Source organism: Oncorhynchus clarkii, chromosome 30 (genome assembly GCF_045791955.1).
Source record: "Oncorhynchus clarkii lewisi isolate Uvic-CL-2024 chromosome 30, UVic_Ocla_1.0, whole genome shotgun sequence".
Lineage (NCBI taxonomy): Eukaryota > Metazoa > Chordata > Actinopteri > Salmoniformes > Salmonidae > Oncorhynchus > Oncorhynchus clarkii.
In genome coordinates this window covers 14,318,292-14,341,446 of record NC_092176.1, presented here as the reverse complement: position 1 = coordinate 14,341,446, position 23,155 = coordinate 14,318,292, and the positions used below count along the sequence as shown (strand labels likewise).

General features: G+C 50.6%; 1 protein-coding gene across 13 annotated transcripts in view; it reads left to right on the top strand.

Annotated features, from left to right (window-relative positions):
• The window catches only part of LOC139390129 (nuclear receptor corepressor 2-like), a 129,834-nt gene that overhangs the window by 102,465 nt on the left and 4,214 nt on the right, over nt 1-23,155 (top strand). For 9 of the 13 annotated variants that reach the window (XM_071137304.1, XM_071137299.1, XM_071137306.1 and 6 more), the window contains exons 21-46: nt 5,746-5,869; nt 7,931-8,180; nt 8,852-8,899; nt 9,234-9,401; nt 9,661-9,797; nt 9,909-10,059; nt 10,184-10,291; nt 10,443-10,546; nt 12,057-12,207; nt 13,510-13,653; nt 13,769-13,846; nt 14,018-14,262; nt 14,362-14,716; nt 14,861-15,100; nt 15,255-15,506; nt 15,626-15,769; nt 15,874-16,128; nt 16,311-16,488; nt 16,650-17,122; nt 19,028-19,167; nt 19,328-19,527; nt 19,727-19,849; nt 20,004-20,146; nt 20,249-20,302; nt 21,011-21,223; nt 21,500-21,676. In XM_071137304.1, coding sequence (XP_070993405.1) covers nt 5,746-5,869; nt 7,931-8,180; nt 8,852-8,899; nt 9,234-9,401; nt 9,661-9,797; nt 9,909-10,059; nt 10,184-10,291; nt 10,443-10,546; nt 12,057-12,207; nt 13,510-13,653; nt 13,769-13,846; nt 14,018-14,262; nt 14,362-14,716; nt 14,861-15,100; nt 15,255-15,506; nt 15,626-15,769; nt 15,874-16,128; nt 16,311-16,488; nt 16,650-17,122; nt 19,028-19,167; nt 19,328-19,527; nt 19,727-19,849; nt 20,004-20,146; nt 20,249-20,302; nt 21,011-21,223; nt 21,500-21,676 — 4,655 coding nt within the window. The remainder of the gene's footprint in view (nt 1-5,745; nt 5,870-7,930; nt 8,181-8,851; nt 8,900-9,233; nt 9,402-9,660; nt 9,798-9,908; nt 10,060-10,183; nt 10,292-10,442; nt 10,547-12,056; nt 12,208-13,509; nt 13,654-13,768; nt 13,847-14,017; nt 14,263-14,361; nt 14,717-14,860; nt 15,101-15,254; nt 15,507-15,625; nt 15,770-15,873; nt 16,129-16,310; nt 16,489-16,649; nt 17,123-19,027; nt 19,168-19,327; nt 19,528-19,726; nt 19,850-20,003; nt 20,147-20,248; nt 20,303-21,010; nt 21,224-21,499; nt 21,677-23,155) is intronic. The other 4 variants (XM_071137310.1, XM_071137308.1, XM_071137309.1 and 1 more) reach the window with 4 other exon arrangements.

Here is a 23,155-nt window from a genome sequence, read left to right as displayed (position 1 = left end):
TGGAGGGGTTGCAGGTGAAGGGTTCGGGGCTGGGTGGAGGGGTTGCAGGTGAAGGGTTCGGGACTGGGTGGAGGGGTTGCAGGTGAAGGGTTCGGGGCTGGGTGGAGGGGTTGCAGGTGAAGGGTTTGGGGCTGTGTGGAGGGGTTGCAGGTGAAGGGTTTGGGCCTGGTGGAGGGATTGCAGGTGAAGGGTTTGGGCTGGGCGGAAGGGTTGCAGGTGAAGGGTTTGGGCTGGGTGGAGGGGTTGCAAGTGAAGGGTTTGGGGCTGGTTGGAGGGGTTGCAGGTGGAGGGGTTGCAGGTGAAGGGCTCGGGCTGGGTGGAGGGGTTGCAGGTGAAGGGTTTGGGGCTGTGTGGAGGGGTTGCAGGTGAAGGGTTTGGGGCTGTGTGGAGGGGTTGCAGGTGAAGGGTTTGGGCTGGGTGGAGGGGTTGTAGGTGAAGGGCTCGGGCTGGTTGGAGAGGTTGCAGGTGAAGGGCTCGGGGCTGGGTGGAGGAGTTGCAGGTGAAGGGCTCGGGGCTGGGTGGAGGGGTTGCAGGTGAAGGGCTCGGGGCTGGGTGGAGGGGTTGCAGGTGAAGGGCTCGGGGCTGGGTGGAGGGGTTGCAGGTGAAGGGCTCGGGGCTGGGTGGAGGGGTTGCAGGTGAAGGGTTCGGGGCTGGGTGGAGGGGTTGCAGGTGAAGGGTTCGGGGCTGGGTGGAGGGGTTGCAGGTGAAGGATTTGGGGCTGTGTGGAGGGGTTGCAGGTGAAGGGTTTGGGCCTGGTGGAGGGATTTCAGGTGAAGGGTTTGGGCTGGGCGGAAGGGTTGCAGGTGAAGGGTTTGGGCTGGGTGGAGGGGTTGCAAGTGAAGGATTTGGGGCTGGTTGGAGGGGTTGCAGGTGGAGGGGTTGCAGGTGAAGGGCTCGGGCTGGGTGGAGGGGTTGCAGGTGAAGGGTTCGTAGCTGGGTGGAGGGGTTACAGGTTAAGGGTTCGGGGCTGGGTGGAGGGGTTGCAGGTGAAGGTTTCGGGGCTGGGTGGAGGGGTTGCAGGTGAAGGGTTTGGGGCTGTGTGGAGGGGTTGCAGGTGAAGGGTTTGGGCTGGGTGGAGGGATTGCAGGTGAAGGGTTTGGGCTGGGCGGAAGGGTTGCAGGTGAAGGGTTTGGGCTGGGTGGAGGGGTTGCAGGTGAAGGGTTTGGGCTGGGTGGAGGGGTTGCAAGTGAAGGGTTTGGGGCTGGTTGGAGGGGTTGCAGGTGGAGGGGTTGCAGGAGAAGGGCTCGGGCTGGGTGGAGGGGTTGCAGGTGAAGGGCTCGGGCCTGGGTGGAGGGGTTGCAGGTGAAGGGGTTGCAGGTGAAGGGCTCGGGCTGGGTGGAGGGGTTGCAGGTGAAGGGTTTGGGGCTGTGTGGAGGGGTTGCAGTTAAGGGTTTGGGCTTGGTGGAGGGATTGCAGGTGAAGGGTTTGGGCTGGGTGGAGGGGTTGCAGGTGAAGGGTTCGGAGCTGGGTGGAGGGGTTGCAGGTGAAGGGTTCGGGGCTGGGTGGAGGGGTTGCAGGTGAAGGGTTCGGGGCTGGGTGGAGGGGTTGCAGGTGAAGGGTTCGGGGCTGGGTGGAGGGGTTGCAGGTGAAGGGTTCGGGGCTGGGTGGAGGGGTTGCAGGTGAAGGGTTTGGGGCTGTGTGGAGGGGTTGCAGGTGAAGGGTTTGGGCTGGGTGGAGGGGTTGCAGGTTAAGGGTTTGGGCTGGGTGGAGGGGTTGCAGGTGAAGGGTTTGGGCTGGGTGGAGGGGTTGCAAGTGAAGGGTTTGGGGCTGGTTGGAGGGGTTGCAGGTGGAGGGGTTGCAGGTGAAGGGCTCGGGCTGGGTGGAGGGGTTGCAGGTGAAGGGCTTGGGCCTGGGTGGAGGGGTTGCAGGTGAAGGGGTTGCAGGTGAAGGGCTCGGGCTGGGTGGAGGGGTTGCAGGTGAAGGGTTTGGGGCTGTGTGGAGGGGTTGCAGTTAAGGGTTTGGGCTTGGTGGAGGGATTGCAGGTGAAGGGTTTGGGCTGGGTGGAGGGGTTGCAGGTGAAGGGTTCGGAGCTGGGTGGAGGGGTTGCAGGTGAAGGGTTCGGGGCTGGGTGGAGGGGTTGCAGGTGAAGGGTTCGGGGCTGGGTGGAGGGGTTGCAGGTGAAGGGTTCGGGGCTGGGTGGAGGGGTTGCAGGTGAAGGGTTCGGGGCTGGGTGGAGGGGTTGCAGGTGAAGGGTTTGGGGCTGTGTGGAGGGGTTGCAGGTGAAGGGTTTGGGCTGGGTGGAGGGGTTGCAGGTGAAGGGTTTGGGCTGGGTGGAAGGGTTGCAGGTGAAGGGTTTGGGCTGGGTGGAGGGGTTGCAAGTGAAGGGTTTGGGGCTGGTTGGAGGGGTTGCAGGTGGAGGGGTTGCAGGTGAAGGGCTCGGGCTGGGTGGAGGGGTTGCAGGTGAAGGGTTTGGGGCTGTGTGGAGGGGTTGCAGGTGAAGGGTTTGGGGCTGTGTGGAGGGGTTGCAGGTGAAGGGTTTGGGCTGGGTGGAGGGGTTGTAGGTGAAGGGCTCAGGCTGGTTGGAGAGGTTGCAGGTGAAGGGCTCGGGGCTGGATGGAGGAGTTGCAGGTGAAGGGCTCGGGGCTGGGTGGAGGGTTAGCAGGTGATGGGCTCGGGGCTGGGTGGAGGGGTTGCAGGTGAAGGGCTCGGGGCTGGGTGGAGGGGTTGCAGGTGAAGGGCTCAGGGCTGGGTGGAGGGGTTGCAGGTGAAGGGGTTGCAGGTGGAGGGGTTGCAGGTGGAGGGGTTGCAGGTGGAGGGGTTGCAGGTGGAGGGGTTGCAGGTGGAGGGCTTGCAGGTGAAGGGCTTGCAGGTGAAAGGCAATTTGTGGCAATACTCTACAACTATCATCAACCATAAACTCCTAAGGCCTTTGTGGGTGTGTGCATATGTACTAGAGCTAGGTGATATGGACAACACTCCCTGTCCTGCTAAATAATCTGAGCTATCACGATAACGATAAATTGAACGCTAAGTTTTTAACAAAGTGCACCACAGTTACTTTTTAATGTACTGAACAAAAATATAAACGCAACATGGAACAATATCAAAGATTTCACTGAGTTGCAGTTCATATAAAGTCAATAGAAATAAATAAATAAAATCACATTTTATTTGTCACATACATGTGTTTAGCAGATGTTATTGCGGGTGTAGCAAAATGCTGTGTTTCTAGCACCAACAGTGCAGTAATATCTAACAATACACACATTCTAAAGTAAAGGAATGGATTTAAGAATATATACATATTTGGACGAGCAATGGCAGAGCGGCATAGACTAAAATACAGTAGATAGTATAGAGTACAGTATATACATATAAGATGAGTAATGCAAAATATGTTAACACTATTAAAGTGGCCAGTGATTTCAAGTCTATGTATATAAGAGACTGAAAAACAGCTTTGATCTCAAGGACATCAGACTGTTAAATAACCATTACTAGCACAGCCTCTAATGTGCTAGTAATGGTTATTTAACAGTCTGATGTCCTTGAGATCAAAGCTGTTTTTCAGTCTCTCAGTCCCAACTTTGATGCACCTGTACTGACCTAGCCTTCTGGATGATAGCGGGGTGTACAGGCAGTGGCTCAGGTGGTTGTTGTCCTTGATGATCTTTTTGGCCTTCCTGTGACATCGGGTGTTGTAGGTGTTCTGGAGGGCAGGTACCTTGCCCGCGGTGATGCGTTGGGCAGACCGCACCGCCCTCTGGAGAGCCCTACGGTTGTGGGCGGTGCAGTTGCCGTACCAGGCGGTGGCACAGCCCGACAGGATGCTCTCAATGGTGCATCTGTAAAAGTTTGTGAGGGTTTTAGGTGCCAAGCCAAATTTCTTCAGCCTCCTGAGGTTGAAGAGGCGCTGTTGTACATTCTTCACCACACTGTATGTGTGGGTGGACCATTTCAGTTTGTCAGTTATATGTAAGCCGAGGAACTTTAAGCTTTCCACCTTCTCCACTGCGGTCCTGTGGATAGGGGGGTGCTCCCTCTGCTTTTTACTGAAGTCCACGATCCTCCTTTTGTTGATGTTGAGTGAGAGGTTATTTTCCTGGCACCACACTCCCAGGGCCCTCACCTCCTCCTGTATTGTCATTGTTGATAATCAGGCCTACAACTGTTGCACCGTCTGCAAGCTTGATGATTGAGTTGGAGTCATGGGTGAACAGGGAGTACAGGAAGGGGCTGAGAACGCATCCATGTGGGCCGATGTAGAGGTGTTGTTTCCTACCTTCACCACTTGCACAGGGCGAGGCTCAGAGCTTAACGATGAGCTTGGAGGGTACTATGCTGAGCTAGAGTCAATTAACAGCATTCTTGCATAGGTATTCCTCTTGTCCAGATGGGATAGGGCAGTGTGCAGCACAAGGTTCACCTGTGTAATGATCATGCTATTGAATCAGCTTCTTGATATGCCACATCTGTCGGGTAGATGGATTATCTTGGCAAAGGACAAATACTCACTAACAGGGATGTGAACAAATTTGTGCACAACATAGTTGTGAAAGTTTTTTGTGCATATGGAGCATTTCTGGCATCTTTTATTTCAGCTCATGAAAAATGGGACCAACACTTTACATGTTGCGTTTATATTTTGTTCAGTGTATTACCCTTAAAACGACTACTACTGCTTTGAATGCGGTAGCTCAATTGTCCTGTTAGCAATCGCCTATATTCACAGATTTTTTTTAGGCAACTTATTATCATTATCAATATCAGTAAAATGGCCTCTAAATGACCGGTTGGGTCGTTGTTGATATTTTTCGGTTTATGGTCCAAGTTCTAAGATGTTTGTGTGTGCGTGCCTGCCTGCAGACGCAATGTGTGTGTGTGTGTGTGTGTGTGTCAAAGATGTGGGCTGACAGAAGTGGGGATTCGTCCTGCAGAGTATTTGTTACGTTTTTTCCATGACAGCAGACTGCATGTATTGGCAGAGCCTGGGGGAACGTTGCACTCTGTGCCAAAGCAAACAATGGGAGGGAGTGTGTGTGTGCGCCCCAGTTTCTCTCATTGTGTGTGTGGGGGTGTGTGGGTGTTCCGGAGTATCTGTGTGTGTTTTTATGTGTGTATCTGTGAGTAGGGGATGGGTGGTTGGGCTCGTGGGATGGAAAAGCAGTCAGACCCTCTGCTCTCTTTGTGTTTTCATAGTGCGAGGTTCTGCTCAGGGTCAATCCGTGTTTATGGGAAAAGTAAATAAGAGAAGCCCGGCTATGGCCATATTAAGGAATGTGTGGTACATCCATTGGCAGGCTACTGAATGAGAAAGCGTGTTCTAGTTACCTCCCTCATTCTTTTTCTCTCGCTCTCTTGCGCAAGCTCTGGCTCGATCTCTCTCCTGTGGGCTCTGGCTCGATCTCTCTCCTGTGGGCTCTGGCTCGATCTCTCTCCTGTGGGCTCTGGCTCGTGCTCTGGCTCTCTCTCCTCTCTCTCTCTCTCTCTCTCTCTCTCTCTCTCTCTCTCTCTCTCTCTCTCCTGTGGGCTCTGGCTCGCGCTCTGACTCGAGCGCCTGCTCTCTCTCTCGCGCGGGGCGCGCTTTCTCTCGTGCGCTCTCTGGCCTGCGCTTTCTCTCACGCTCTCTCTCTCTTGCTCTTACTCTCTCTCTCTCTCGCATTCTCTCTCTCACACTCCACTATTTTTCTCGCACTCTTTCACACTCCTTTGCTCTCCTTTTCTCTCTTCTCCTCCCTCCTCCCCTTCGCTCTCTCTCGTTCCTTCCTCCTCTTCATTCCCTCCTTTTTTTATTTCTCTCTCCAGGATGACATCCCCAAACCGGCCCAGCCTTCTAAACTATGCTCATGATGGGGTCATCTCCTCCCCCCTGCAGAAGCCCATGGACCTGAAGCAGCTCAAACAGAGGGCTGCGGCCATCCCCCCTATTGTGAGTCTTACCACTTAACCCCTCGTCTCTTTACACACTGTTGCCAGGCCCTGCAACCTGTATCTTAGTCTTCTCCATCCTTGGAGAGCATATGAGAGCCAGCCTGGTATACAGTCACTTAACTAAGGATTTATAAGTCCACTCTGGTATACAGTCACATATACAATTGAAGTTGGAAGTTTTTTGCAATTCCTGACATTTATTCCTAGTAAAAATTCCCTGTCTTAGGTCAGTTAGGATCACCACTTTATTTTAAGAATGAATAATAGTAGAGAGAATTATTTATTTCAGCTTTTATTTCTTTCATCACAATCCCAGTGGGTCAGAAGTTTACGTACACTCCATTAGTATTTGGTAGCATTGCCTTTAAATTGTTAAACTTGGGTCAAACGTTTCGGGTAGCCTTCCACAAGCTCCCCACAATAAGTTGGGTGAATTTTGGCCCATTCCTCCTGACAGAGTTGGTGTAACTGTGTCAGGTTTGTAGGCCTACTTGCTCGCACACGCTTTTTCAGTTCTGTCCAAATGTTCTATAGGATTGAGGTCAGAGCTTTGTGATGGCCACTCCAATACCTTGACTTTGTTTTCCTTAAGCCATTTTGTCACCGCTTTGGAAGTATGCTTGGGGTCATTGTCCACTTGGAAGACCCATTTGCGACCAAGCTTTAACTTCCTGACTGATGTCTTGAGATGTTACTTCAATTTCTCCAAAGAGTACGTACGACCTTTGTCCCCATGTGCAGTTGCAAACCGTAGTCTGGCTTTTTTTATGGCGGTTTTGGAGCACTGGCTTCTTCCTTGCTGAGCGGCCTTTCAGGCTATGTCAATATAGGACTCGTTTTACTGTGGATATAGATATTTTTGTACCTGTTTCATCCAGCATCTTCATGGAGTCCTTTGCTGTCTTCAACTGTAAGTCCAGCCTGGTATACAGTCACATATAAATCCTTAGATAAGTCCTGCCTGGTACACAGTCACATATAAATCCTTAGATAAGTCCAGCCTGGTATACAGTCACATATAAATCCTTAGATAAGTCCAGTCTGGTATACAGTCACATATAAATCCTTAGATAAGTCCAGCCTGGTATACAGTCACATATAAATCCTTAGATAAGTCCAGCCTGGTATACAGTCACATATAAATCATTAGATAAGTCCAGCCTGGTACACAGTCACATATAAATCCTTAGATAAGTCCAACCTGGTATACAGTCACATATAAATCCTTAGATAAGTCCAACCTGGTATACAGTCACATATAAATCCTTAGATAAGTCCAGCCTGGTATACAGTCACATATAAATCCTTAGATAAGTCCAGCCTGGTATACAGTCACATATAAATCATTAGATAAGTCCAGCCTGGTATACAGTCACATATAAATCATTAGATAAGTCCAGCCTGGTATACAGTCACATATAAATCCTTAGATAAGTCCAACCTGGTATACAGTCACATATAAATCATTAGATAAGTCCAGCCTGGTATACAGTCACATATAAATCCTTAGATAAGTCCTGCCTGGTATACAGTCACATATATAAGTCCAACCTGGTATACAGTCACATATAAATCCTTAGATAAGTCCTGCCTGGTATACAGTCACATATAAGTCCAACCTGGTACACAGTCACATATAAATCCTTAGATAAGTCCAGCCTGGTATACAGTCACATATAAATCCTTAGATAAGTCCAGCCTGGTATACAGTCACATATAAATCCTTAGATAAGTCCAGCCTGGTAAACAGTCACATATAAATCCTTAGATAAGTCCAGCCTGGTCATTCTACCCCTGTCAGTAGTATTAAGGCCGGCCCTCCTGTAATGACAATACTGCTGCTTCCACAGATAACAACATGGTGGGTAAAATGATAAAGACATATTTGTATTAGATAAGCAGGCCATCTGGAGCAGATGGGATAGATTGACCCAGAGGAGGAACAAGATGCCAGACATTAAGGAAAACAATAAGAGGAACAGGGTCACTGGATGTGTGTAAGGTTAGTGTTTGTATGTGTATCAGCTACTCACCGTGCCTCTCTCTACTGTTTATGCAGATGCCCCAGATCCCGGAGGGTGGCCCGCGGGGTGGGGTTGGTAAGGCCGTGCTGCCCCCCCATGCCCTGGCTCTCTACCAGCAGCAGATCACCATGGCCCACGGAGAGTCCTCCCAGGAGGCCAAGCAGCAGCAGCATGCAGGTCAGCCCAGCAAACAGCACCCTTACCCAGCGCAGGGAGACAGAGACCCCCACAACATCAGCAGCCCCCGTGTCCGCCCACGCAGCCCCTCCACCAGCGACAAGGACGGTACGAACACCAGCTCTCTCTCTCTCTCTCCCTCCCTCGCTCCCTCGCTCTCGCTCGCTCTCTCTCTCCCTCTCTCTCCCTCTCTCTCCCTCTCTCTCCCTCGCTCTCTCTCGCTCTCTCTCTCTTTTCAGCTCCTCTCATCCTTCTGCTCAGTCTAAACCCAACTCCCTTGGTTCTAGATTATTAGGCTATGTGCTGATTTGAGGGGGATTATGTCAGTTCTACACTGTTTGGTGTTGTGCTGGTATTGATCTTTGGTATCCCCGTGCAGCGGGATCTGTGTCGGGTTGTTGAGTTCAGTCTTAGATATCCTTTGAGAGTTGTGCTCCATGTTAATTGCTAGACCTGTCTAGACCTAGTCTTATTTAGAAGATGTTGACACAAGATGAACTGAAGAGTTTCCATCTGGGGCCTTTAAAGAAGCCGAGGTAACCCGGGACCAAGGCCTATGTAACTACGGAGGATCTCCTATTCTTATGAACCATGGAGAAAACACAGCCCAGTGGCAAGGGGGGGGGCGGTGTTCTGTGTGAGTCGCAATACAGTAAACTGAGGAGGTAGCCTGTGTGTGTAGGGATTTGAGTCACATGGACATGTGTGGGTGTATGTACGAGTGTGATGATGTGAGTACCGGGTATGTGATCAGCTGCAGTATGTCTGTGTCCCTGCAGAGCTGGAAGGCAACGAGAGGTGGCTGCAGACTCTACTTCACGGATTACGTAGGTTCACACCCCGCCCTGCTCTATCCCTAACTCATACCCCTTCGGCCAACACACGCCTAGCTAAATTCACTTCCTTAGCGGGGTTTGACTGTGTGTGTGTACACTAAACACTAGCAATGGGTTTGGCAGTGTGTTTGTACTCTAAACACAAGGGATGGCTGTGTGGAGCAGCGTTGCTGTGTGGCTGGCTGCGCTCCTTGCTATGATGATGATAAGGAGGAGCATAACAAGCTAGTGCTGGCCAAGGGATGGCTCCCGGCTTCCAGAAAGTGTTGGTAAGGGCCAGTATTGGCTAGTTGCTGAGTGTGTGTTTGTGTGTCCCGTCTTACAGATAAGTCCCGGGCCTTCTCTCCTCACGGAGACCCTAAGAAGCAGGCGGTGGGGCCAGAGGACCTGAGGGCCACTACCCTGGGCCGGCCTGTCATGTCCCCCTACCCAATGTCCCCTCGAGACATGGCCAAGCTCAGCCACGATCAACACCTGCTCCACTATAACTCATGTGAGTCTTACTACAAGCCCTCGCTAACCACAAGGGCTCCCATACCGTACTTTGTTGGGAAATGTTTGTTGAATTTGTTGTCCTCAGGGCAGCATCATCAGGCCCTCATCCCCTGTAGTTCAGGTGCCAGCTCCCATTTCACTGTTATGTCCCCTTGCTTTGCGCTATCCTTAGCCAATCTCCTTTAACTGTTATTTCCTATCAAATCCTGCTCTGTCTATATTTGTATCCATATAAAAGTATCTGTCTGTGATCTCAGCTTTCCAGCAGGTTGGCCACTCTGGACCCCCTGGTCTGCAGCAGGATGGCATCAGGTTGGCAGCGGTGCGCCCCCTCCACATGCCAGAGCCACCCCCTCTCATCTCCTCCAACAAGCCAGGGGGGTCTATCACACAGGTACAGTACACTAACGTTTCTCCAGAGAACCGTAGCACCCATTTAGATTGGGGGAAGTGAATGGAGTGTTGCCATGCACTATGCTCACTGTTGTTGCTGTGTGGTTCACAGGGAACCCCAGTGCAGCTGCATAGCCCGGCTCACGGGATGGACCATGGGAAGATGCCCCCTGTACAGATGGGTTTGTCCTGGATGGATCAGAGGAAAGTGGGTGAGTCCAAGTGTCTGGAGTGGGTGCAGCATTCCCAGCCTTGGTTTGCTGGTGAGTTGCCCTCTTCTTGTCCTAACCTTCAATTCTCCGTTTGGGTGTCCTGGGCTTTCTGCACTGACACACTCTCCTCTCTGCTCTTATCTCACACTGTACCCCTCTGACTCGCACACATCAGGTCCCTACCCTGTGGTGAAGCAGGAGCAGCTGTCCCCGCGGTGCTCGTCCTCCCAGGCAGAGAACCTGTCCACGCAGGGGGCGCCCCACGACGCCAACGCTGGACGTGGTGAGTTCACAGCTAGATACACTACACACCCATCTGTCGGGACACTGTTCTCTGCTCATACGGATTCTCTGCTCTGTTATTTGGGCATAAACAGACCTCCATGCCAGTGTAAAGCCCTGACTTTGTTCTCCTGGATGTGTTGAATTTGCAGGGTCCATGCCAGCGGTGCAGGGGGGCAGCATCACGAAGGGCATCCCTGGGACCAGAGTTCACCAGGACTCCCCCATCTCCTACCGAGGAGGCTCCATCACCCAGGTAAGAGCAACACACCGACCTCAACGCTGTGCTTCTGCTAACTGGGCCGTACTTATTACCATGACTAACAGCTTTGGCCTAAAATTCTCACCGGGCTGTTTATTGTACGTCTCCAAATGAAACGAGGACAACGACACAGGCGTGTTGAGAGGTCATGAGCCCAGGCTGGAAAGTTAGGCTGGGTAAAGGCTGTGGCAACAGGCAGGCAGGATCTCACTGCTGATCCTGACTGGTGTGACATAACCGTGGCTCTGACTGCTCCCTGTCGCCCTAGCAACAGGTACACACTGTACCATGTCTGTTCCCTTCTTGATTTATCTGTTTACTCTCTCCACTCGCTAAGCCCCGTCACTGATACGCACGGTCTTCAGCCTGATGTAATAACTCCCTCAGCCAACTGGCCTGGAAATGGGATGAGATTATATGTGCCCAGATAGATAACTGAGGGAAAGGTGAGAGTTCGTATATAATCAAGAGTGGGTGGGGATGTCGCACGGCGGCTCCTTTGTTTGTCTAGCTGACTGCTAGGCAGAGTGAAAGCCTATCTGTCAATGAGGTGTGTGTGTGTGTACAGATAAGCTTTGCGGCATCGGGTGCGTAGGTCTCTCGCATCTCCCTTGATGACATTGGATGCTAAGGGTAGATAGGGGAGATAGGAAGGGTGTTTGTGTCTGTCAAGGCCACTCGATCCTGTGAGACGAGCCCAACCCCCCCTAACCCTCCACTTATGGTCTGGCCTCTGATGGCACTGTCCCCCCACCCCCCTCGAATATCATTTGACGTACATTTTAGTCATTAAGCAGAGCGATGTACAGTTAGTGCATTTATTTTAAGGCAGCTAGGAGGGACACCCACATCACAGTCATAGTAAGTACATTTTCCCTCAATAAAGGAACAAAAGTCAGAGCTAGTAAGGGTGGGTAGAAAAGTGTTAGTTCATGAAAGGTGTTTTTTGGGGGGAGGGGGGGGGGGGGGGGGGGGGCAGGCCTGTGCACGCTCTCTCTCTCTCAGCCTCCCAGCAGGCTTATGTAAACCCTCACTAGCCATGGCGCAAATCTGACTTGCACTGAAAGTGTGCCAGAGACATGACTCAATAGCCCTGACCAAACCCGCTGCTGCCATTCTGTCACCTGGTGTTAGCACTGCAGAGTGTGTGTGGGGGTTATTGTTCTTATGTGACTAGGCTGCCGCTGGTATAGTAGTGAGCAATTCAATTTGTTTAGCGTGCGGGCTCTGTTGCAGCAGCGGTCAGGACAAAAAGCTCTGTTGTCGTTGAGTCATAACGTGACATCCACGCGCATAACAACAATTGCCTCGCACTTCTCCGATTGGCATCAGTGAGCGATAAATGATCCCTATGATCTTAATCATCGTCACAATAAAAAAAAGAACATTCAGGACAAATATGCATCTAACAACAACGAGCAATGAAAGAGTTAAACTGACATCTGCTGTATCTTGTGGGGTGATTGGCTGTTGTGTTCCTCTGCGTTTGTCCCTCCCTCCACAGGGCACCCCGGCAGACGTTCTGTACAAGGGGACCATAACCCGTCTGATCACGGAAGACAATCCCAGCAGGGCAGAGAGGGAGCGGGACGAGGCCCTGTCCAAAGGACATGTGGTCTATGAGGGCATCAGCGGACACATCCTCACCTATGACCGTCAGTTCTCTAACCTAGAAACACCGTGCTACTACACTTACACTACCGTTCAAAAGTTTGAGGTCACTTAATGTCCTTGTTTTTGAAAGAAAAGCACATTTTTGGTCCATTAAAATAACATCAAATTGATCAGAAATACAGTGTAGACAATGTTAATGTTGTAAATGACTATTGTAGCTGGAAATTGACAAAAAATAAATATTTTTATGGTATATCTACATAGGAGTACAGAGGCCCATTATCAGCAACCATCACTCCTGTGTTCCAATGGCACATTATGTTAGCTAATCCATGTTGATCATTGTAAAAGGCTAATTGATCATTAGAAAACCCTTTTGCAATTGTTAGCACAGCTGAAATTGTTTTTTCTGATTAAAGAAGCAATAAAATGGTCCTTCTTTAGACGAGAAATTGGCAAGAAACTTAAGATCTCATACAACACTATGTAATACTCCCTTCACAGAACAGCGCAAACTGTCTGTAACCAGAATAGAAAGAGGAGTGGGAGGCCCCGGTGCACAACTGAGCAAGAGGACAAGTACATTAGAGTGTCTAGTTTGGTGTTTTGCAGGTACTATTTTATGAAGCTGCCAGTTCAGGACCTGTTTCTCAAACTAGACACACTAATGTACTTGTCTTCTTGCTCAGTTGTGCACCGGGGCCTCCCACTCCTCTTACTATTCTGGTTAGAGACAGTTTGCGCTGTCTGTGAAGGGAGTAGTACACAGAATTGTACGAGATCTTAAGTTTCTTGCCAATTTCTCACATGGAATAGCCTTCATTTCTCAGAACAAGAATAGATTGACGAGTTTCAGAAGAAAGATCTTTGTTTCTGGCCATTTTGAGCCTGTAATCGAAACCACAAATGCTGATGCTCCAAATACTTTATTACTTCTTTAATCATTACAACAGTTTTCAGCTGTGGTTTTCTAATGATCAATTAGCCTTTTAAAATTATCAACTTGGATTAGCTAACACAATGTGCCATTGTAACACAGGAGTGATGGTTGCTGATAATGGGCCTATGTACGCCTATGTAGATATACCATAGAAAATCAGCCATTTCCCGCAACAATAGTCCTTTACAACATTAACAATGTCTACACTGTATTTCTGATCAATTTGATGTTATTTTAATGGACCAAAAATGTGCTTTTCTTTCAAAAACAAGGACATTTCTAAGTGGCCCCAAAGTTTTTACATACTGTAACAACAGGAACAGAGGCATCGCCTTTAGTCTTGAAGAGTTAAAACCGCCTCTCAATGCCCTGTTGACTGTTGTTTGTGGCGTGTTCTCTTCAGGCCTACCCTCTCAGAACCCTAAAGAAGACGGCCGGGGCCAGCCTGGGGAGATCTTGGGGCTGAAGCGCCCCTATGATGTCATGGAGGGAGGGATCTCCAGGGGGCTGCCCATGAGGGACTCTCTGTCTGCAGCCAACTGTGAGGGTAAGTTGAGGAGTCCGCTACCATCTAAGAGCTCTAGCATGTACTTTACATAGACCTAGAGTCCTACAAGGACGAAAAAAATGCTACTCTTTCTTCACTCCCCCACATACTTCAGGTCTGATGGGTAGAGCCATGCCCCATGAGAGAGACAGCCCACACCCGACCCACCACATCCGTGGTTCCATTTCACAGGGTAATTATTCCATACACGGTGTTATTCCAGTCACTGCATCAGGGTTGTTGAACAATCACTGCATCGCCTAGTTGAACAATCGCTCAAGAGAAGTTAATTGTCAATAAAGTTCCAGTCTGACTTCAAATTTGAACTCCTGTGCATTTGTGTTCCTCCTCCTCTTCCCCCCAGGTATCCCCCGTCACCTGGAACCCCAGGATGGCTACATGAGGCGAGAGCCCAAGCAGATGAAGAGAGAGGGCTCCCCGCCCCGAGGGCCTAGCCAGATGGCTGACCCCATGAAGGGCCGAGACGGCATGGTGCCCACCGTGAAGGAGGGGGGCCGATCCATCCACCTCATTCCCAGAGAGGAGCTCCGACAGATGCCCGAAGGCATGATGATGGCCAAGGCTGGCAAAGATGGCATCATAGCACAGGTGAGTGGAACGCCACACTGTAGATGCACTGTGCCTCAGGGAAGTAAAAGCAAGACAAGTCCCTGTTGGTAGAGATATTCAGTGTTTCCTTTTTTTCAGGGTGCTCCAATGAAGCAGGAGCAGGGTGGCTTAAGGAAGGGGCATGACGTTCGTTCCATCATCGCCAGCTCCCCGCGCTCCCACTACAGCATGCCCCCTCACCTGGAGATGCGGGGGCCTGAGCAGCGGGGCCGCTACGAGGAAGGTCCTAAGGGTCGGCCCAGCGCTGTGGTCAGCACGGCCAGCTCCATGGCCCGCTCCTCGCCTCTGGCCATGGGGGGCGATCAGGGTGGCAAGGCCCACCACAGCCCCGTTGGCTACGAGGAACACAAGGGTGGCATGAGGGCTCCCTACACTGGGCCTTCTCACAGAGGATCCCCGCTGTCCAGAGAATCAGGCCAGCGGCAGCATGAAGGTATGTCACACACCGACACCGGACTGTGCACTGTCGTAGAACCTGTCTGATTGTGACGCATGGTTGAAATGAAAAGAGCTCATGTGAAGCCCACCGTGTTTGTGTTCTGAAGCATCCTTCCCGTCTCTCCTCTGTGTGGTCCAGGCTCCAATAAGAATCAGCCTCAGGAGCGCAAGTCCACACCCACCCCTAGGGAGATGAGCTCCGGCAAGTCACCGCTGTCGGGCGTTGCCGAGCAGCAGGCCCAACAACAGGCCCAACAACAGGCATCCCTGGCGTCGTACGAGCGTCTGCTGCAAGGTCTGGGGGCTGACGTGTACCGAGGTCAGATCCCCCTGGCCTTTGACCCTGCTGCCCTGCGTCAGGGCATCCCCATCGACCCAGGTACATAGTACACGATTGGACCCTTCTCATGTCCACTGTACAGTTCTACATAGGAGCTCCTTCAATAACTGCTCTTTCTGTCTGTTGGAGGGGAGGGGGGGGTGTACGTGACTATATGGCTTTATATGGTCTCTTTGTCTTCCTCCTCATTTAGCAGCCTACTACCTGCCTCGTCACCTGGCCCCTAACCCTGGCTACCCTCACCCCTACCCCTACCTGATCCGGGGCTTCCCTGACACGGCGGCCCTGGAGAACCGCCAGACGCTGCTCAACGACTACATCACCTCCCAGCAGATGCACCAGTGGCCTGCAGCCGCCGCCATGGCTGCCCAGCGCTCAGACCTGCTGAGGGGGCTCTCACCACGGGACCAGCCTCTCCAACTGCCCTACTCTGCTGCCCCGCGCGGTGAGCCTCACTCTGGTCATGGTGCACACACACACACACACAAAGTAGCCTAGCTGGACCAGTGTAGTGTAGCGCAGTCTGTAGTTTTGACTAGTGTTGTTCTTTCTTCTTGTTCCCAGGGATCATCGATCTGTCTCAGGTGCCACACTTACCTGTCCTGGTCCCTCCCTCTGCAGGGTCTTCCGGCTCCCCCATGGACCGCATCACCTACATCCCTGGAGCCTTCCCTAGCCAGCCATACACCTCCTCTCCCATCTCACCAGGTACTGGACTGGACTCTACACCAGCCAGCGTTCTGTGTTTTTAAATGTGATGCTGTGTGACGGACTCATCTGTGTTTTGTTTGTGTCTCTCCTGTGCTGTGTAGTTGGGCCCCAACACATGAGCAAGCAGCACGGCACACCATCCTCTGCTGACCGCGAGCGGGAGAGAGACCGGGAGAGAGACCGCGAGAGGGAGCGGGAGAGAGACCGCGAGAGGGACAGGGAACAGGAGAGAGAGAGGGAGAGGGATCGCGAGAGACAACGGGACAGAGACAGAGAGCGGGAGAGAGAGCGGGACAGGGACAGAGAAAAGGGGATCTCTCACGGCAACGTGGAACACGCCCCCATCTGGAGACCAGGTGTGTAGAGATATCGACCCACTCACTGTCTGTCTGCTATTCAATTATTACACTATTATGTTATTACCATGATAGTAGTACATTTACTGCACATTGTCTGTGTTGGATGTCTATGATCTTGTTCTATGAGATGATATGAGCTCTGTGCTGTGTGTAATATATCTGTACCCTCCCTCCCTCAGGCACAGAGCACAGCTCAGGTGGTAGTGTCAGGCCCTCCTCCCACTCTGGCTATGGCCACCAGCACTCCCCGGTGTCCCCTCGCACCCAGGACAGTGTCCAGCAGAGGCCCAGTGTCCTGCACAACACTGGGGGCAAGAGTCTGCCTGTCAGCGACCACAACAACCCCTCTGTGCTAAGGTAACCTGCTTGGTGACATGCATGACATACATGGTTGGATAAATGGCTAAGTATCTCCTACTGCAGGTGCCTTCTAAATAAGATGTGCAGACTGTGGTGGAGGTTCATCTGTGGTTGGCATGTTTACTGACTGTTTTAGTGATTTTGTTTTCCTCTCACAGGTCCATGCCAGGCTCAAATCGCTACCCAGGCTACGCCTACCAACAAAGCATGGACTCTAAGGAAATGGGCCGGGATGGGGGCAAGAGTAGGGGAGGCCTTCCCAAACACACCCAAGACCAACATGGGCCCTCTATATCCTCCAGCAAATCTGACCCCAAGCTGGCCAGCCCTAACCAAGGGGGTTACCCCAGCCCCTACCCCCAGGGCTCATCAGCCTCTCACCACTCAGGGCGACCCCCTCACCTGCTGCCCCCCCAGTCGGATAACGCTGCTGGCCGCGGAGAAAGTGGCACACCTAGTAGGGAAAAGACTCAAAACAAACCGATGTCCGTTCAGGAACAAGAGCTCCGAGCACTCGGTAAGACCACCATGACTGCGGCCAACTTCATAAACGCGATTATCATGCGTCAAATTTCTTGTGAAACGGGGATGCCAGAGACGGGCTCGCTCGTGGCCAACAGCGCCAGTGATGGTAAGACGCTCTGGATCCCAGGGTCCCCTCATCACCCAGACCCTCCCCTCGTTCGTCTGTGGCCTATTGCACGCTGTGGTGGTTGGGCATTATCAAATCAGTCCAAATTATTTTTGACATTTATTTTTTTGTGTTCTTTTCTACGCTATGCTATTTTTTTGTGTAACGTAGAGAACTATAAAAAAAAATATATGTATATATATATATATATATATATATATATATATATCCAAACGTGACCATCTAATTTGTATTATTTAACACGTTTTGACATTGAGAAGAAGAAACAGTCTAAACTGGAGCTTACATAGACATAATATTAAGGAGATGAAAGCAGCTTACGAGCTGGATAAATCAAATTATTCAATGACTATATATTTTTTATTAAAAGACCTATGTATTGACCATTTATTATGGTACAAAGAACCCAATTGGTATTTCCTTGGAGAGAGATCCTAGATGCCCTTTAAGGTATCATTCATAGATGGCTCAGTGGTTGGAAGATTTCAGCGTAACATTCATTGCTGCTTATTTTAATTTCCTTTTCATCGAGGATGTGGCTGTCGTTACCACGTGGGCACCCCTCCCCCCTCATATTGAAATCTTCGTTCACCTGTAGTATTCAAGAGTTCCATGTTAAAAACTAAATGAAGTAGCCTTGTTATCAATCTATCAATGTAATGTTAGGAGAAGGTTTATGATGAGTATAGTAATTCTGTAAGTATTTGATTTATAGTTAGTAATGACACCTTCCTTACAGATGTAACAAAATGTTCCAGAAATAAGGTGAAAATATTGCTAGCTAGATTACCTAAATGACAAAAGAGAAAGCTGAGGTCAGTCGGTGTCGATATAAACCAGTGTGAAATGTAGTAGGAAACGGTCAGGCGAGCCTGCCAGGATGCATCACGAGAATAACGCCCCACCAGCCACCAGACAGACAGACAGCCTCCCCGGGGCTCCAGACAGCGTTGATCATCCTCTGGAGGTGGGGGGTGGAGGTGGGGGGCAGGGAGAGGGCATAACGGGTGGTGGAGAGACCCATAAAAAGATCCTGGGGGAGGGGGGGTGCTGCAGCTTCTGGCCCCCAAATCTCTGCATGTCCTTATTACGCCTCACTGTAATTTATTCAGATTTTTCCACATGCAAACCGCTCAATGCGGCTTTTCCATCATTATAAATGCAATATTGTTTTCTTGTTTTTCCATTTGTAAAGCTATGTGCCACATCGATATTTATGACATGCCTATAGGGAAAGTGTGTGCATGTCGAGGCCAGATGAGTGTTGTGGTATAACATGCTGTCAGAAGTGTGTGTGTGTGTATGTATATATATATATATAATCACACACACACATATATATATCACACACACACCGAGTGTACAAAACATTAAGAACACCTTCCTAGTATTGAGTTGCCATTTTATGTCACCGCTAAGCTTGTCAGTGATTTATGCTTCTCTCCTTTGAGGAAAGTTCCGTATATAAATAAGTCTGTAGTGTTCTGAAGTAGCTTGACACATCCAACGCCACTGGCTGACAACACTTTGAGGATTTCTGCAGCAGGAAACCTATCGTTGAGCTCTTATGCACAGCAGATGTGTCACTTATGCAATGTTTATCGAGCACACCATATGCTGTGCACATAATGGACTTAGAAAATATATATATTTGTTTATTTATTCTATCATTTTACAACAAGCTCTCGTCAGTTTTCACCTTTAGAAACAGGGAATACTAATACACTGTAGTTAGAGACTTCCTGTAAGCTGCCTCTTCAAACAGACCCAGAAAACTGAATTTTCACCTTCTTTGTCCCCTCTGTGTGTACATGGTGGTGCTGCTTAATGTGTGTGTGTGTGCGCTGTGGGCACCACCCTGTGTGTATTGTCCTGTCCCCTCAGTTCAACAGAAGATGATGCCCATGGAGCAGCACGGTCTGTACCGGCCTCCCTCTGAGGAGAGGCTGTCCCCGGGCCAGCAGCCCCAGTCCCCCCTGGTCAAAGGCAGCCAGAGGGTGGTCACCCTGGCCCAGCACATCAGTGTAAGCCCCCACACAACTACAGGAATATATTTTACTATATCATATCACTGTTACATTTACCGTACAGTTCTTCTTAAAGTCTGTAGGAATGAGAAGCAGACAGGACGGAAGGAGAGATGCTGTGTCTGACCTGTATCTGTGATGTGTGTGTGGGGAACAGGAGGTGATCACCAAGGACTACACCCGGCAGAGCCAGCAGGCCCAGCAGCAGGTCCCTATGCAGCAGTCTTACCATAGCAACTCTGTCCTGGACCTGACCCGGCCCCCCAGCGCCCCCCAGGCCCCACCTGCCTCCCAGGAGCCCAGCCAGGGGCCTCGCTACACCCCAGAGGGAGCCGGCGGGGATCGTGCCCGAGACAGGTACTGCCCAGACTTTATACTGTATATGGCACCGCTCTGTATCTTCCTAAGGGTGTCACATGTTAAGTACTATGTTTAATCCTATGTGGAAATGCAGATACCGAAATATTACTGACATTAATTGATATTGAATATTGTTTAGATGACTGCATAATCAGCCAGACCACAGTGGCTCATTAGTGTGTGTGTGTGTTCCCAGGTCCCCTCCTCAGCCCAAGGTGTCACCTGTCAATATGTCTACAGACGGCATTGAGCCTGTGTCCCCTGCCGGAGCCATGTCTGAACCAGAGACACAAGGAGCTTCCTACCCCAACGAGCAGGGGTAAGGTTTCACCCTCCATTCCTCACACAGATATAAATCATTCTCTAGACTACTCTTGGTAAAATAAATTTTAAAAAGGGAGGGAGGGAAATAGCCGTAGTGTAGGAAGCAGTTGTTCTCCGGACGCTAACTAGATGTGGTCATCTCCCCACAGCATGGGCTCTCGCTCCCCTCCCAGCACCTCCCAGCCCCCAGCCTTCTTCAGCAAGCTCACTGAGAGCACCTCGGCCATTGTCAAGTCCAAGAAACAGGAGATGATCAAGAAGATGACCGTGGTCGGCAGTGACGCCGACTTCAGTGAGTCCCACCACCACAGTGACGGCATACAGCATTAGTACTGTAGATACTGTAGTCATAGACAGAGAGACTATGCTCTAAATATACTGTTTCCACATCCAGATCCTGGTCAGCCAGGAACAGAGATTTTCAACATGCCTGCCTCTACCACTGCAGGTAAGATACAGCATTTCTAGAAATGATCGTGGGATATTAGTGGGGAGTGGTGGATTATTGTTACTCTCAACCACAATGTTGTATAATGTGCTTAGAGTAGTAGTTTTTCTGTGATTTAGGCATGGTAGACTGTTAGCTAGATGTTCTGTTTATGTGACTCTGTTGTGGTATAGATCAGCATGGTACAGCAGAGAGGTTCTCCTCCAGTTGGTATACATACGGCCACGTTCCCCTGATGAGCCCCTAGCTGACACAGCTAGGCTTTTGGCTGCGGCTCCGGAGCATGTGTATCAGCATGGCTACTCACAGGAGACTGGAGAGGGCAGGAGCTACATGCTGGATGTTATTTAGAGTCCATCACCTCTCTCTCCTGTGGCTATCCTCTGGAGGCTCATAACCTACATAATGCCCACTGACAGACTGAAAGCTGCGTCAGCACAAACCAACATGTCTCTCTCCATCTCTCTCTGAGGATGTGCTGACTGGATTTTTCTTCCCCTCTCTGCTGTTCCACTCTCTTTCTCTCACTCCCTTTTCTTGCTTTCTCTTGTCCCTGTCGTCCTTTTCTCTCCCTTACTCTGTTCTCATGTTGGCCCTTTTCCATTTGTCTTCTATTTTACCATATCCTCTTTCCATGTTTCTCTTTCGCTCTCTCTCCCGCTACTCAATGCCCTCTCTAACTTCCCCCTGCCACTTCCTGCCTCTCAGGACCTGTGAGTATACGCAGCCACCCGGCTCCCGAGGTGTCTGGTAACACCATAGGGCTGGAGGCCATTATCAGAAAGGCCCTGATGGGAAAGTATGATGAACAGGCCGAGGAGCGCCCTCCCTCCTCCAATGCTATTAACCCCATGGTTGCCAGTGTGCCTGCCGCTATGCTCCCCGCTGATGGACGGACGGAGGACTCTTACTCACTGCAAGGTGTGATATTACCTCGTAAATCTCCCTCTGTCATAAGCCTCCAATCCAAGTCGCAAGGCTGTTGGGTGGATTGTATGTACTGGTGTTCAGAGGCCTCAGTATTTCCATTATGAAACAGTACTGTATGTGTAACAAATCAAGTGAATTATTAATTCTTTCAGCTTTGCTAGACTAGTTTCTCACAATTTTAACTTCAGATGTATGGTAGATAAATGTGAATAGAACTGTCCACTAAACCACAGGGCTGCGTTGTGTTCTCTGTTTCTTTTTGTGTAGGTGGGGGGAAACCAAAGGGCAGCGGGCGTTCTAACGGGCGGAAGGCCAAATCCCCCGGGCCGGGCCTGTCAGGGGGGGAGAGACCCTCCTCTGTGTCCTCTGTCCACTCTGAGGGGGATGCCAACCGCCGCACGCCCGTCACCAACCGTGTCTGGGAGGACCGGCCCTCCTCCACAGGTACTGCTGCCCCTCTCACCTCCTATCAACATCTCATCTCTCACTGCCCCTCTCACCTCCTATCAACATCTCATCTCTCACTGCCCCTCACCTCTATCAACATCTCATCTCTCACTGCCCCTCTCACCTCCTATCAACATCTCATCTCTCACTGCCCCTCTCACCTCCTATCAACATCTCATCTCTCACTGCCCCTCTCACCTCCTATCAACATCTCATCTCTCACTGCCCCTCTCACCTCCTATCAACATCTCATCTCTCACTGCCCCTTTCACCTTTATCAACATCTCATCTCTCACTGCCCCTCTCACCTCCTATCAACATCTCATCTCTCACTGCACCTCTCACCTCTATCAACATCTCATCTCTCACTGCCCCTCTCACCTCCTATCAACATCTCATCTCTCACTGCCCCTCTCACCTCCTATCAACATCTCATCTCTCACTGCCCCTCTCACCTCCTATCAACATCTCATCTCTCACTGCCCCTCTCACCTCCTATCAACATCTCATCTCTCACTGCCCCTCTCACCTCCTATCAACATCTCATCTCTCACTGCCCCTCTCACCTCCTATCAACATCTCATCTCTCACTGCCCCTTTCAACTCTGTCAACATCTCATCTCTCACTGCCCCTTTCACCTCTATCAACATTTCATCTCTCACTGCCCCTCACCTCTATCAACATTTCATCTCTCACTGCCCCTTTCACCTCTATCAACATTTCATCTCTCACTGCCCCTCACCTCTATCAACATCTCATCTCTCACTGCCCCTCACCTCTATCAACATCTCATCTCTCACTGCCCCTCTCGCCTTCTATCAACATCTCATCTCTCACTGCCCCTCTCACCTCTATCAACATCTCATCTCTCACTGCCCCTCACCTCTATCAACATTTCATCTCTCACTGCCCCTCACCTCTATCAACATTTCATCTCTCACTGCCCCTCACCTCTATCAACATCTCATCTCTCACTGCCCCTCACCTCCTATCAACATCTCATCTCTCACTGCCCCTTTCACCTTCTATCAACATCTCATCTCTCACTGCCCCTCTCACCTCTATCAACATCTCATCTCTCACTGCCCCTCTCACCTCCTATCAACATCTCATCTCTCACTGCCCCTCTCACCTCCTATCAACATCTCATCTCTCACTGCCCCTCTCACCTTCTATCAACATCTCATCTCTCACTGCCCTTCACCTCTATCAACATTTCATCTCTCACTGCCCCTCACCTCTATCAACATCTCATCTCTCACTGCCCCTCACCTCCTATCAACATCTCATCTCTCACTGCCCCTTTCACCTTCTATCAACATCTCATCTCTCACTGCCCCTCTCACCTCTATCAACATCTCATCTCTCACTGCCCCTCTCACCTTCTATCAACATCTCATCTCTCACTGCACCTCTCGCCTTCTATCAACATCTCATCTCTCACTGCCCCTCTCACCTCCTATCAACATCTCATC